This window comes from Clinocottus analis, unplaced genomic scaffold, assembly GCF_023055335.1.
Source record: "Clinocottus analis isolate CAN_PGR_092001 unplaced genomic scaffold, fCliAna1.0.p SCAF_8, whole genome shotgun sequence".
NCBI classification, from domain to species: Eukaryota; Metazoa; Chordata; class Actinopteri; order Perciformes; family Cottidae; genus Clinocottus; species Clinocottus analis.
Window position 1 is genome coordinate 8,813,141 of NW_027176240.1, and position 16,607 is coordinate 8,829,747.

Sequence of the window (16,607 nt, forward strand, 5' to 3'; positions counted from 1 at the left end):
TAAACGACACACCTCTATTATGACCAGCCTGACCTTTTTCTTTTTGGAATGTAAGAACAGTCCCATTTGACTATAATTGGTCATTTGGATGTGGACAGCAGGTTGTTGGAAGGAACCCTGCGGAAATACTTTTCTTACAAAGGCTGCTCATTATAGGACTCCTGCTCTCAGGTTTTCAACCTGCTTGCCTGCTGCTCTATGCTACATGCATGGGTTAGAGGGCTGCTGCAGACTGATATAACAGCGATGCGCAGAAGTGAAAAAGTAGAGAGCGAGAGGGAGAAATGTGTTCCTGTGAATGTGATGCGGCACACCTCATGCAGACAAGGTTCAGTGCAAAGGGGCATATTTGATGACTGCTGCACAGCTGGTCTTTTTAGTTCAGCCATAAGGACTTGACAAGTGACAGGTCATTGCGCTCGTTTAAATAAAGGTGCCATCTGAGCCCATTTTAGAATCAGCAGCTTCTCCAGTGAACAGAACTCTAAATGTGTTTTACATATGCATATTTACCAGGAGGTTTTTGTTTTTCTACTTTTGATTTAACACCGCTGTTATTATGTCGGAATTCATCCTGTCAGCGCCTAAAACTCACAGTGTCTTGTTGCATAACTGCAGGGTTTAAGTATCCCAGCTATCTCAACTAAATGGACTAAATTAAAGCAAGATTTACAAGAAACAGTCCTCCTCATCAAGTATTTAGCATTGCATACATTTCAAGACACAGCTTCATTAAAACTAAATTCCATTTTGAATTCACTGGAGAAATGATTAGTTGCCATCGTTTCACTTGTTCAGTGAGATGAAATATCGCATGGAGAGAATAATAAAATCCTCATAAAATCTGCATGTGTTATGACCGGTGTTTTGTTTTTAAAGTGTTTATATCTGTTCAGACAGTGTGGACCTCTTTTAAAGATGCTAATCCATCATCTGGCGTACTGTCACTATTGCATAATGTTGTTAGAAAGGTGTGGTAACAAAAGAGCGTGTGGATCAGTTCTCATAGAAGTCAATAATGAAGGTGGATTTTCTAAGTGGTTCTGCTTTTAATAATCACTGTTTCCATGCTCCCTGCAGACCTCCTCCCACACTCCTGAGATTCTAGCCCAGAGATTATTTATTTTGTTCATGCGAGCCAGCAACCTCCCCATTCTACGCTGAGTACTGCTGATTCACACGCAAAGTGTTCCCTTCATCGTAGAAGTCTGGGGAACCTGTAAAGAAAAGCTTCAACATCCTCTGCATTTTTTTTCTCTCAGAAAAAAAATCACTAAGAATTGATGTTGTGAGAGGTGTGGGCGTTTGTATGCTTTTAAAGCGCTCCATCTCCCACTGTGTGAAGTTATACTCAAAGACTATACCTCCTGTGCTTAGTAGAGGACAAGCCTGTAATTTCGACAGCAGAAAATGGAGTTAATTTGACACAGTGGAAATCTTGTCACTCATGTGTGCACTGTGAAGTAGATCATCAAGTTGTTTAAATTGATGATGTTACTCAGTGCAAGTTGTTACTGGTGTACAAAGAAAAAGCTAAAGAACTAACTATAATACAACATGTTCTAGTTATAATACCTGGTAATTCTGGATGTATATTCCATATTTAGGTCTTTTCTGAAGCAGCAGCTTCCGGGCCTGAAAAGTGAAGCCGATAGGAGGGAACTTCAACTTGCATTCTTTCTCAGAGCCTCTGGTTGCAAAAGATGTCTGTGAAATTAACCTTGAACCACACATTATGTATTACATCTGTAAACATAAGTCTGAATCGCGATAGTTTCAAGTCTTTTTTAATATACAGCAGGATGTTCATTTAATAAATGGTGGTCCCATTTAGAGTAAATTAGATTATAAAGGAAGGGTTTGCTTTAGGGCTTTGCTACCTGGTGATTTGCTCGTCGCTATCGCGGTATTGTTTAGTTTTGAGGTTATCTGTTTTTTTGTCTGACAACTTTGACCCTTTCACTGCATGTTTTTAGTCCATGAAAGTGAATTGTAACCATTTTGGTTATGATAATTGGTTAAACATAGTATTTTTTAACTGACCACATGAGGTTTCAGAGAGCTGCTTCAGGAAATAAGTAATTACTTTGGTTTGGGGTCTCAGCTGAGGTTAAATGCGTTCTGTCTTGATGCACAAAAGGCAAATATGTCTCATTTCGTACATAAGGTGTATTGTTTAATGGACACAACTAATATTAATGGTTTGCACAGTTTGTATTTATAGCAGGAAAAAAAGGTATAGAGTATACAGAATATTTAAACATGTATATGCTTGAGCCTACAGATTAATGCCTACAAAACAGGCCTTTGACTAAACAATTCTGAACAGTCTAACTTGTGTGTTGTTTCTGAAGCGTTAAATCCAGTGGTCTGCAGTGGATTGTTTGAAAAAAAAGAAGTCGGATTTTTAGATATTCCACGTAAGTACAGGTCTCCCTGGGAAATACGAATAAAGTTCCTAAAGCAATTATCCAGATTATATTTAATAACCAAATGTTGCGTGATTCTACGAAACCGTATTATGAGTATTTTGATAGTTTCTAAAGTGATATATGAGACGATATCTTCATCGAAACAGAATATTACATTTGTATTTTCAAACTTGAAATACATATTTCAAGGATAACTGCACAATAGGAGTTGAGACAAAGGGTTCAAAAGTCTTGTGCTCTCTAAACCCTCTCCTTACATTTATAAAATGCATAAAGATATGTGTTCAATGCTTTCCTGATAGCACTGAGAATACTTTCACTGCATTAGAAATGTTTCTGTCCTCCTCATCTCTCATTTTTCCCAATGGCTTTGGGACCTTGTTTTTCAAAAAGAGGCTTCACAACACATTCAAGATGGAACTGTTAGTAAGCTTTCGTTTTGCAGACTTCATTGGAAACAGAACAGTCCATAATAATAGTAATAATATATTTGCATGGCAGCACTTACTGTTTGTTGTACTTTGTTCCAGATACACATATAATATAAAACCACTATGGGTTGATTGTTTATTTAAAGCTCTAGAGACTTTTGGAAATGAGATATTTACAGTGCTTGTTTCACACCTCATCATTCGAAAACCCTATATCACAGGGTGTGCAGAGTTGACATTACATTAATGGAGTTGTTAGAATCTGTTGATGTGTATCTGCGGCAGTGTCAGAGGAGGAGTAGAAAAACATGGATCTTTAATTTTTCATACTCGCCCGAGGCTGGAGTGGATGCAGGCTGTATGTCAGTATTTCTGCTGCGAGTTTCTGTGAAAACAGGAGAGATTAGACCGGCAACCACAAGCTGCGTGCTGCGTTCCTACAAGCTGATAAGCAATTGCACACACCAAAACACAAGGCTCACAAAACCATGACAAAGCCTCTGCAACCTCTGCCACCAAACCAGACTGGAACTGTTCGCTAGCTGTCAAGAGACAGGAGTATGGATCTTTTACTCCTGCGCTGTGTTTTCAATGCTTAAGTAAATCTAGAAACACTCAATACATAAGCAACAGTGCGCTTTTTAAATGCATTTTTATATGCAATGTTTATGAATAATGTCTGATTAAAGATAGATCTCATTCCTCTGCTCTCATTTTCGATGCTGAGTTAACCAACACTCTTTAAATGCAAACAATCACTGATGGAGAAAGTGAGGGTAAACTTAATTCCTTATTCATAATGGTAAAGACCTCCAAATGGACTCATCTTTTTTCAGTGTCCCTCTGTTGCATAAATTAAGAGCGGTGCAGAGGAAGGCACAGATTAAAAAAATTAAAAAAATAAAAATAAAAAGACAAACGCAAAAGGCCTTTCATCCCTCCCTGTAGTTAAGCTGTCATTTCAGAGAGGCAGCTCTATACTCTACTGCTCCAGTGCCAGCCTGCCAGCCAGTGATGTGGGACGGGATGTCTCTGACTGAGTGGGGGATTGTGGGTACTATATCCGCATTGATTGCAGTGCGGATAGTGCCGGTAGCTGCTCCTCTAATGGTCTATCTTTTTCTCTGTGTCTCTTTGCTGCACTTTCTCTATGTCATAGGACGCTACCGCCTGCCTCTGGTTTTGTGAGATAAGAGGCCAGCCTTCACAGGTAGACAGATATTAAAACCCCCAGACTTCCTTGCTCCTCATAATGGCAGAGTGATGACATGATCACTACTCCGGTGTCATTCAATCATTCAATTTGGCTTCAACGATGGACTTCTGGACACAAGAGCAGACTGTTGAAGGATTCTTGGTTCAGTCACCTGTTTTATTGTGGCAATCTGGATCCAAACGATATGCTATGTGGAAGTTTGCACAAAATATGAAAAGTCTCCTGGATCTGATGTTAATGAGTAATCTCAATGTGGAAGTAGGATTAATTTGCAGCTACCCCTACAAGCACTTTTGTCCATAACACTGCACAGACCTATTGCTTCCATCAGGCCAGCTGGAGAAGAAGCAGGGAGCAGAGAAACAACACGAGGTGATGTTGGGTCTGATGTGCTGTGAGCCGTGGCAGACAGCAAGGCCAACTCAGGTGGAAACACCGGCTCGATTTTTCATGGACCAGAAGAAGATTAAATTGAACTCATCACTCACCCCAACTCTTCTCTCTCTCTCTCTCTCTCTCTCTCTCTCTCTCTCTCTCTCTCTCTCTCTCTCTCTCTCTCTCTTTCTCTCTTTATCTCTCTCTCTTTATCTCTCTCTCTTTATCTCTCTCTCTCTCTATCCTTCTGAAAATCTTTATATTACCTAAAGTTTCCTCTTCCCTCTATCTCCTAAAATGGTCATGTTTGGGTTCTTCTGGGCTAAACATGTTTCATTGTGAGTGTTTCATGTATTTAGTGCAGGCCCAACAAGTCATTCAGCTTACACAAACATACTTAATGCTACAGCATTCTGGCACAATGAACACATGTATTCAATCAACTGTGGCTATTTTATTTACATCAGAATTGGAATCAGCTTTAATGGCCATGTAAATTTTCACGTACATGGAATTTTCTTTGAGAAATATAAAAGACAAAAAAAAAGGCATTAAGAAAACAGAAAACAGTAAAACAGAGATCTCATGTTTTAAAACTACAGTCATTTCTTGCTACTTGGGCCCAGCAGAAACAAGTGAACACCTTTAAGTAGATTTGGGGAAATCCTGGGAGATCTGGCACTTCAGCTGGCTGCTAAATGCTCCGCCGGCGAGTTACCAACTGTTCACTTAATGCCCCCCAAACTATTTCTCACTGCCCTGCAGCTGTTTGATGCTCAGCAGGTACACTGGAGTTTTAAAGCTTTTTCTGCCTGCTCCAACAACAACAACAACAACAAACACCAAAAGAGTGGTATGAGTGGACCAAAACATTCAAGTTGAAAACACTGTTTTGATTGATTCTATGTTAATTATACACCTCTTGCCCATGCAGCAGGGAACAGACAGATCAATGCAAAATATGATACTGCAGACCTTCAAAGTCTGATTGCTGTTTTGTCTGGGACAATAAACACAGTGTATGATACTGCAAAACTTGCTTTAATAATTGTGTCATAGTCACCATTCCCTCTAATTTAAGCTACAATTCCAGCTCTTTTAGCTATATCTGTATCTGCATGATGAGATCACAATAGGTGCACAGCTGCAGCTGGTATGATTAGAAGAAGCCGGCAGTAGCGTTGTGCTCATGTTGTCGCTGATACAAAATGCAGAGCACCAATGTTGCAGCAGCCACTCGCTGCGCAACAAATCAGAGGTAAGCTCTACGACGAGAAATGAGTGTAATATAATATATATTTTATTCTGAAAATGGTGAACACACATCCAACTCAGCATAATGTTATTTCACCAGCTACAGTATGTTTTATTCACCAACTGGGGATATAGAGCATGCAATTGTTTTTGTCTCCAGAAAAACTCTGTCAATAAATCCCTGTACAGATGAAACATGAACTTGCTGGTTTCGTGCCAAGACTCAGCACCAGTATGGGGGAAAATGTCCTATATTATTAATGCTCTTTGGAAAAACAATCCACCATCGCAGCCTGTAGCATTTGCAGTTCTCACACAGCTTTCCTCGCAAACAGCAGTGGTGGTTGAGCACGAGCAATGGTAGCACCTGCTTTGTTATTCAATGCCTATTCTGAATATACATTTAGTTTAATTGGAAAAGAAAAACAACTGTGCGGGCAAAGATTATGCATAATCACAATAATTATTTCCCTCTGTGTATTACTTATTTCGAGGTGAGTGTTCTGTGCTGCCTAATGAATGCACCACCTAGGAGGGAATAAAAGGATCATGCAAATTAACGTCAGAGATGAATCACATTCATCAAGAGACAGGATGAAAAAACATTCTGATTTGACGAATTAGCAAACTTATGCACACTTTGAAGCAAAATAGCATATTTAACCAGAATAACCTTCAAGAAAATATCAATATAATGTGTAGATCTACAGCAACTTACTGCAGCAATTTGTTCCCAAATTATGAAAATAATTTTGCTCATTTTGGAACATTTGGTGAATCTGTGAAACTGAACCTGATCCTATTATGCTGTTATCTTTCCACACATGCTGTACAGTCATTCCTTTGAAATGTCCTTGGGTCGCCGCTTTGCTGCTGATGAAACACGTCAGTGCACCAAGCTGCATTCATGTGATTGCTGTCAGTGTTTTGTCATAAAGCAGTTTGGAAAATGGGTTTTGATCTTTCATTTTTAGGTGGAAAAGCACAACATGGTTTGGGTTGTATTTTGAGCACAGCCCATTTACCAAGAGCTGCTACTCGATGTCCCATAATCAGCTAAATGATGTCAGTGGGCACTTTAGACGCCACAGCAAGTTTGTGAATGAGCAATTCTCATCTGGGAGGCAAACATTCGTGCCCAGCCTGTATTCAGAAATGATGTTGATGTCACGTCTGCAGCGGTTTGATTGCCATTAGTGTATCATGCAGAGTGCCCCACAACATGCCAGAATTCACATCAAACACATTTGCTGCTGCTGATTTTTGATTGGACATTGTGGAAAACATTACCTCAAAGTACATTTTCCTAATCAAGCCTCCAGAGCTGGACCTGGTCCTCAGCCGTTCACAGCACTGCCAACTTCCCCGTTTCCTTTCAAATGCTCATTAAGTCGTCAGCCACCTCCAATCGGATGTCTGAGCAATTATCACCTTGTGCTGCGCTGTGACGTTTGACGGTGAAGTGTTTAACATTGCATGCCTTTTTAGTCGGATGAGACAGCCTGACCTTTGCGGCACAACAGGAAATAATCACCATGTTAACTAATGTCACTGTCATAAACCCTGCCGAGGGTCCATGTCCTCATTTAAAACATACGAAAAAGAGAAGAAAAAAACCTGACTCACTCTGAAATGGTATAGTTTTCTTAAAATAGGCTGTGCTTTCCATTTGTTAGGTCAGAGTCGTTAGGAGCTGTATGTGTGAGACTGTGTGTGAAAAATCTAAACATTTAACAACAATATATCATGACTGCACAGCTAGAAATAGCTAAATGAACACCATTTAGAGAAAAGTGCCTGTTTTGGGGCATATGTGACTTCAGGAAAGGGACAGACCAAGTGACCTTGGCTAGCAGGATATGATGACAATGAGACTGTACTACGCAAACAGCATCAACAGCGTGCACAGCAGTCTCTGTGCGTGAGCTCTGATGCTCTTTCCATTTTAAAAGAACATTAGGTCTAATGGTAATGGTATCTTAGGTTTCCAAGCCCCTTTCCAGTACTGCCCTATAGAGTAGCTGCCAAAGAGCACAGTCCATTAAGAAAGCAAACAACAGATATATTTCATAAACTACACAGGGTAAACATGCCACAAACAGTTAGCAACATAATATGTGCTTTAACTATTTTAGAAATGTTTAAAGTTCCGACATTATTTGATAACGCAAACAAATGGCCGGGAAGAAATGAATGAAAGGGGAGATCTTTGGAGGAAAGTCGAGATGAGGAGTAAACATTTCCGGGAATTCAGACACAAAATCATTAGCACAACAGCTTTAAGTTTGAGCGTCAGTTACTGAGAACAAAGGTTAGTTACATTGGCCAAAGAGAAATGCTGTGTAAAAAAAACAAAAAGAGAAAAAACATCTATTGTGTGTGTGTGCATAATGTGGATGAGCATGTTTTTCTATGCAACGCAGCTGAGAAGGCTCTTTCCGATTACGCCCTTTGTGTGAGAACGGTGCACACTTAATCTGCAGCTGTGACTCTCATGGAAACGTGGATGCTGACACCTTTCATCAGACTCTTAACACAGATGTGAGAACCGGCATTGTTTGATCCAGCCTGGGCTTAGTGATGGCCACACTCTCCTTATGGCTCAGTAACTGCACCGAGTTGACAGCAGCTACGCGATAAAGCTGCCATTCTGCCCACTGACTGTGAAGTCAGTGCAGCTAATTAGCAGTTTGGTCCTGCATGGACTGATTCATTTGTTCAGCGCAGCCTCATTTACTCAATCGCTAAAAAAAATAACGTTATCAACGTGCTTTTATTGTTTTCACTTCCCAACTTTACAAGCCAGAGCCGCTTTATTTTAAATATGATTTCAAGCTTTTCACTTCATTATGACTAGTCAACTGTGATGATGAACAATACCTCAACACCTTCTTCAGATCCATCGAGCCATTGTAAAAATAGGCTGCAACCAAAGTGTGTAAATAAACCGTGCCCCGGCCGCAGCAGGAGGGTCAATAAAACTACGAGCTGAAATGCATTTAGAGATCCTCAATGAGGATCTCATCGTTCATTCTACCCCTGCGATTTGCGAGGATACCCCAGCCAATCAATACAAGGACCATTAGGCTTAACAAACCTGGTTTGGCAATAAACTGCCCGCAGGCTCTGTAAAGCAACAACATGCTTACTGGCACAGCCTGCCTACCTGCAAGGGCTCACAGGTGCTCACAAAGTGGTTTGTTCACAGAAGGATGCCATTTTATTCTGACCCAATGCATTCTAACAGTCATTTGTCATGCTCACATTAATGTACACATGGTAAGTAACAACCCTAACTAAATGCAATAATTCCTCCAGTGTATAAGTGTGCATGTGCTCTGTTTATACCGTATACTGTTTGCTGTGATTTGACATTTAGCAGTTTGGGTACATGACCATTTTGTTCCATAATGATACATGAAATTACAGGAGGTTTTATTAAACACTGTCAGTCATGTCACACTCTCTGGCAACAAGCTTCAGGTGGCTGCAAGAGTGAGATATGGAACTTGAAAGAACCGGGACGAAAACCTAATGAACGAGCCGCAGCCTCATGCAGCGTGCTGACACAGTACACCAAGAACGAGAGCTGTGCTTCAACAAACCTGCAGCAAATAATAATTCAGTGATCAAAAGCAACTTTGGAGGAATAGAGTAGTTTGAAGTATATGTATTCTATTTGGATGGACACATCATCATCTCAAAGTATGAATCATGTAGGGCCATTCTTCCCACTCTTTGTGCACAATGCCCATTGACTATATATATATATATTTGTCTGATTGTTACTTCTGAAATAGAAAATAAAACATGTTAAATTGATGTAAGCAGCAGACAGTTTGCTTATGAAACATGCAACTCTATAAAACATCACACTGGAACATTCCGCTGTGTGCTCACCCACATACCTATGTGAGCGGAAGAACACTGAGAAATCCTGCAACACGCAATTTAGTTTCACCACTTAATTGCGTTACTTTGCCTCATTGCTTTTGTAATGGGTAATTGGTTGTCATGACAAACACTCAGTCTATTTATAGCTCAGAGGATTGTGCAAAAACTTCTGGAGAAAAAAAAACAGTTAAAGACGAGACGTAGAAGATTTCGAATCAAAGCTTTCCACGACTCCAAAAGGTTTGGATAATCCGTCAGCCTGATTCCCTGAGACATGCTCGGGACAACTTGGACTTCAGCTTTTCGTCAGAGAACAGAGAACATTATGTCTCTGTTGGTGTTTGAATACCAAAAGAAAATGTTTCAAGGAAGTGAACAGGCAATGCAAGGCCGGATCTGTATTGCATGACTATAAAACAAAACTGGAAACCATTGAGGTAACCTCTCAGTCACAATCTTGCATTAAGGAATGAATGGAGGATGTATTTTGCTGACAGCTTCCTTGATTAGTTTGTTCAACAAGGTTAGTGGATATGTTCTTAAAGGAACTTTTCAAAGCTTCGTAAGACTCCGGGCAATATGTTCATACTGAATAAACCCCACAGAGATTTATTTCATGTATCTAAGTCGGTCTCCGTAGGTTTTTATTGGTATAATAAGAAAAATAAGATAATTTAGACTTCAGTCTTCTGGAACTGGACTGTTTGTTAGCTTACCAAACAACACCAACAAGTGGCAGAAGATTTTATTTAGATTTTTATTGTCTTGTGTTTAACATGTATATCTGCTGAACACTTTTGAGCCACATGAGGGAGTCTGATTGCTCATAATGTTCTGATAATTGTGGGCTACTTTTAATGTTGAATCTAAAACAAAAAGCTAGTGTTCAGTTTCTTTAATGGAATAACAGTTGGGGAAACACTGGTTTACAGTATGATCACTGTTACTAAAGCAGTAGTAATTGAATTGAACTAAATCTTAAGGGTCCTGGAACAAGCTTTAAAAACAACATTATCATCTCAGGTTGCGTAGTGAGCATGTTGACCAACAGTTGTTTTTTTACGCATCCAAGACACATATCACAACAGCTGGAGTACTTTGGATGGCAGTGCCGCTCAAATGCTGCACGTCTTATTTTTGCCCTGACGGGCTCTGATTGTTGTTATAAGTCTGTGACATTATGAAAAGATTCTCAACAAGGAGAAGTTCAAGTTTGCTTGAGTTTTAAAATACAGCGTGTGGAAAACACAGCAAACCAGTTTGTTAGGGGACACAATGTATAGGACCTCTGAGAGTTTAAAGTATTTTTTTAACAGTTTGGTCCCTTTTTTAATGTCTTTTATTTTGAAGTTGTGTTGCCGCAGTCGGTGCTTTTCCAGTGGCACTCTTATTTTGAAAGTACAAAACCAGAAGTTGAAAGTATGAAACAGGACGTAATAAAAAGTTGTTCGTTTTAGCGCCTGGACGATTTGGGCACAAGCTTAGTATCTGTTCAAGTTCATTTTTGAGAAAATATTGTTATAAATTGTTACGTTTTTTGTTTGTGTCAGAGCTTAAGCTAACCAACTGCTATTTCCGTTTGTTTTTTTTTAGTTCTTACGGTGAATTCAATAAACATTTATGAACCATCAGTTACAGACTCCAGACCATAATTCAGCCGGGGATGCTACACTGAAAGCTTTGCTTACTGCTACCTAACAATGTTATGACTGAATATTCAAATGATTTCAAGAATGTGGATGGGATGTTTGCATTAAACACCAAGACTTTCCACTTTCCCTATGTATGTATCTTTACCTATATCTGTAACTTATACAGCATGTCAAACCAGGTCTCTTGTTTTTTCCTTTGTATCAACAGGCTAATGGCTTAGCCTAATATCCTTATGGTATTATTCATTTCCTGTATTTTTCTTCTAGCTCTATTACCTTTTGATCAACATCTTTATTAACAAAATAAAGATTTACACACAGTGTCTTTTGGATCATGCATTATACACGACTAAGCCCCCAAACACGCACACACGCACGCACACACACACACACACACACACACACACACACACACACACACACACACACACACACACACACACGCACACACACACACACACACACACACACACACACACACATGGAAGCCTTTCCCTGAATCTTTTTGGTAACCACAGTGACAGGCAAAACAGACGGGGGGGAAGAATGGAAGGAAGTGGATTTCCTTGTGTGTGGAAGGGGACAGAGGGTTTATTCAGGTGTGATGGAAATGTAGGCGACTGTAACGAGGAAGAGGAAAATCGGAGCAACAAGAAAATGATCAATACCTCACTCACTTACACTCTGGAATGATGTTATTTGACTTTGTCTTACAGTTTCCCTCTTCTTCATCCCCAGTCCTCCTCCACACACACTTTTTAGGAATGAATATGCTGTTTCTTTTATTCCAAAATACAGGTTCAAATGGCTTCTCGAAAACAAATTTTTACTCTAATACAGCAGTAACCCTCAAGTAGTAGATAGGGTTGAACACACAAGACATGAAATGAATGGTTTCTTTGTGCGGTTCTGTGCCAGAGAAAATTGGTTGAATTACACTAGTTTGTGCAATTACATGAGTCAGTTAGATAACAGAGACAGAAAGAGAAAGAGAACAAGAGAGTAAGATCGTAAAGCAAAGAGAATATAATTGAAGCTGCACTTTCTCCTCGAATAAACATGGCTCTTGTCATCATATTATCCTTGGCATATCTCAGCAATATAGTCTAAACATGATCGTGACTAGTTGTTGGCCACACATCCTCGACAGCAAACCGGACGCACAAATACACTTTTAAATGTAAAGGATATTAAGCAAGTGAGACGGACGGCGCTGATCCTCAGGGTGTAGCGGTGATTGATTCCTCCTGACTGATTGATTGATTTAGTTCAAACAAGCATCGAGCTGGCATTTTCTGACAAACTTGAGGAGAATCTGGAGCGACAAACCCCATTATTCAAGACCCGCGAAAGCACTGATCTTTAAGTCAGTCACTACAGGCCACGCGTCCATGCTTTTTCCTCTTGTCATGCATGACGCAAAGTCTTTCATCCCATAGTGGTGAATGAATCCAGAGTAAACATCTCCTCTCAGAGGGACAAAGCCTCTTGTTCGGAAAAAAATTAGCTGTTTTATGAAAAACATTTACCCAGTCATGCTGCGTTCAGGGACCAATTTGTTTGTGCTTCCAATGTTCTTTTAACCTTAACTTTTTTTTTTATCCCCCATTCGTTCATGAATTCTGCTCAATCAAAGGCTGCTTTTCTTCCAGCACACTGCTCTGGAGTGCTTTGTTTATCCAGGAACTTCTGTTTGTATAATTATCTTTCGCTGAAATATTTCTTTTGCTTTCTCTTTAACAAAGAATCCACAACAAGTGTTGGAATGAAGAAGACATTTGAGTATTCAGATTAAGCGCCAGTTGGACTACATTTTTTTGTTCTGCTGTAAGTTTTTGGGATGTCAACAAAAAAAGCCTCATGTTTCCTTCGTCTTAAATGTCACGCTCAGAGATGCTAACCAGAGCTGAAGCTTTCTCAGCTTTACAGGGCTCTGTGCTGCTGGGCTTAGAGGTGTGGGTGTGACACCGGATGGAAAAAGCAAAATGCATCTACTGTGGCCTGCGTTTGGCAGCTGCTCCTCTAAGCGCGCACACACACACACACACACACACACACACACACACACACACACACGCACACAAACATGCACACGCATCATTTTCTTCCGTCACGATATCCCTGCCAGTCGCCATGGTAACACCCTAAAACTACAGCTGTCTGACGGGGGATTGATGGTAGACATAAGTAACTTACTGTGATTTGTGTATTTTGAGGAGAAACTACAAAAGATGCTGAGCTTTGGGACAATTGTTAGTAATAACCATTGAATTCCACATTCAGTTGCAAACTGTGTAATGATGCCAATTTTATTTCAATACCACCACAAATTGAGACAGATGCTGTTTTTCTGAACTGAAATGACTTCCAGAAATGCTGAATGAAATATTCAGTCTTCTCTTATCCTCCCTGGTCTAACAGACCCCACAGACGTGCCCCGGGTATGTTTTTGCTGGGTGACATTTTGTGGTAGATGTCACCATCCGAGACAGGTTTATATTGATCTGGGCTGAGAAGGGGCAGGGAGATTGATCGTAATGTGTGACAGCCCTATTTCCTAAACTCGTAAGCCTGCCTCTAAAAATGTCTCAGGTCAAACAGAAATAAACTAATGAAAATGACCCTGCAAATGAATGCATGCTGCAGTTATGTAAGACTTCCTCACATGGCATACATTTCTTGAAATAATCTTTGGATCTGATAGATGGAGAACATTTGATTGCGATGTTACATGCACCACTGTCTCTGGGTGGGTGCTATGACGCATAAAGAAAAGATACTAATGATTCAAAACCAATCATAAAGAGATTTGAATCATCCTTTGGAAAGAGTATTAACTGTGACAATATGTCAGGCCATATTTAATCACAATAGTTCTCTGGAGGTTGCGTGTGTCAGAGACAGACTGGCAGACATAGATTTACAGGGATTTAGAAGGATGTTATGTACAAAATAACAATCACACTTACTTGAATGTACTGTCATGAAACTTTACCATGACATATCTTCATCACAACTAAAAGCAAAGTTACGGAGGTCATATAACTCTGAGTGGCAGATTGAAGCCTTTGTGAGCTTTTAAGGAGGTCTGGCATGAGGAACTGCCATTTCAAAGCAACATGAGACATCTCCCAGAGCTTTAAACTAAACTGCAGGTGCAATGGTCTAAATTAATACTAAATGTGTGCTGCTGTGTGATCCAACACAGGACACCTCAACAAGAAACAGTTATCATAAATTGTAAATACGCCAATGAGGATGACATACAGTATATATCTACTGTTTATAAACTGCTTGTAGTGATGCAACGTAACAGGGGTCCACTTTTGTAACAGAATTGGCACAGAATGCTGATTTGGATACTTCAATATAAATAACCTGTAATAAAGTGTTTATGGTATTGTATGTAGTCCACCCAACAAACCCTCCCCATGTCTGGTAATGAGCATCACTATATACAACAAATGGTTTCAGTGTTTTTTATTTCGTGATGCATCTTTCCCCTGATTACTGTCATTTACCTTTGATTGATATGGTCATCATACCATTAAGAAAGAGAGAGAGAAGTGACGGCATACGTTGTACGGTACAATAAGATGCTCCGGTTGCCTTTGAATGGGTCTGTTGCAGAGGGGATTGTAGCACATTACTGGGCTATGAGAACGTAAGACATATTATCATGTGTTTACTAAGAGCTATATGACTAATTGGGTATAGATAAAGAAAAGATTTTATGATTGCCGATGTGCAATTATTTCTCCGAACGACTGCATGTCTTTTGAAAAAAGAGAAGTACTTTTCAGACAGCATGTATCAACAAACTTTGAAAATGCATTACAACGTTCTTTGACATTGCAAATTGAATTTGTTGGCAACAGGAGAATATGTCACAGCAAATCAAAATAAGAAACTAGATGTGTCAGCAGAAATGTACTATGTAAGTCAAAGTGGCAATCGGCAAAACAAACACAAATTAGTGTCTTTTCAAATCATTAACATTTTGGATTGACATGCATGAAAAATAGTTTATTGTGTCTCATTAAGTGTATTGTAAAAAAGCAATACAGTCAGGCTGGAGAGGTTGGAGAGGACGAAGCAGGATGTACTGGGACATGGCCTGAAACGCTGGCTCAAGAATAATCTCCTTTTTAAAAGCCAGAAACTAAAAGCAAGACTTGAAAAGAAAGAGGCTTCAATTTGGCACGTCTTATTCACAGAAGAAGTCCATGTTCTGAAAAAAACAAAAGACAAAACAAAATGTAATAACGTGAGAGAAATGTTGACAACAACCTATTTTTGTTTAATTTCAGATATGATACTCACAGTTGTGGGAATCTTCACTTTTTCTTTTGTAAACTTCTGTGTCTCTTTCACCATAGTTGCAGGAAAGTATCCAATGATGCCCATCTGGTGCACATACTGCTCACTGTAAACCTGCCATTGACAAACAATGTAACATTTACAATATCATATAATACTCTTTATACATGTAACCTTCCTTACTAAACTTCATGTATATTCTTGTTCATTTTAGCTACAAACATTGCTTAACCAAATGTCTTTCTTGACATTTTGCTCTTTTCAAAAAGGCCAGAAAGTTCTCATTTGTATGTCATAGCTGCAGCTTATCCTGCTTTGCATTTGTAACTGATTTGTGAGCTGCACTCACAAATCAGTGACTGTTGATAAAAACATGTTGAATAGTCACATACGCTGCCTGACCAGAAGACTCCGGCGCCCTCCTCTGGAACGAGTTTAGAATACACATAGACAATCTGACCCCTCTTGATGTTGATGAATCTGCAGTCAGAAGCTGTGAAGTCACCCAGGGCTGTGGCCATGGAGAGAACATCTAAAAAAACACAGAAAACAAAACAGGAAAGTCTATTTGAGTCTGTTATCAAATGAGTCTATTTGATAAAAAGGTAAGCAGTACATGCATTGCATTGTATTGCATTTTTTTATATATGTTACAGTTTTCAGGATACATACTGTGTCATGCTTCTCCTTTGCTGTGACTTACTTGAGCATTCTGCATCTCCACATATCTTGTTGTCTGCTAGTTTATCCATACTGACGGCACTCACAGTCTGGTGCAGAAGTCCCACACAAAGCAGAATCCCCAATGAATAACTCATGCTGACGGAAAGAGCAGAAGCAACAGAGTGTTGTGTGTGCATATGGATGTGAATTGGGGCGTTTAAAGGAACTTCAGGTTATACAAATCCCAAAACAGTCCTCTCAGCCAGGAGTGAAGGGGCTGAGCCTCTACATCAGAGGTTGCCTGACCAATCAGAGTTGAGTTTCATAAATGCCAGACTGTAGAAGTATTCATTTCCTGTGAGGGAGTTGG

The 16,607-nt window shown here is 39.7% G+C and overlaps 1 protein-coding gene across 1 annotated transcript; it reads right to left on the minus strand.

Annotated features, from left to right (window-relative positions):
• Positions 1-15,294: 15,294 nt before the first annotated feature.
• On the minus strand, positions 15,295-16,434 carry LOC137780236 (otoraplin-like). The gene is made up of 4 exons (XM_068568685.1): positions 16,278-16,434; positions 15,967-16,106; positions 15,578-15,688; positions 15,295-15,485 (listed from the first exon to the last, which is right to left on the minus strand). Exons 1-4 carry the CDS (start codon positions 16,432-16,434, stop codon positions 15,462-15,464), a joined length of 432 nt encoding a protein of 143 aa, XP_068424786.1. The 3' UTR covers positions 15,295-15,461.
• Positions 16,435-16,607: the final 173 nt, after the last annotated feature.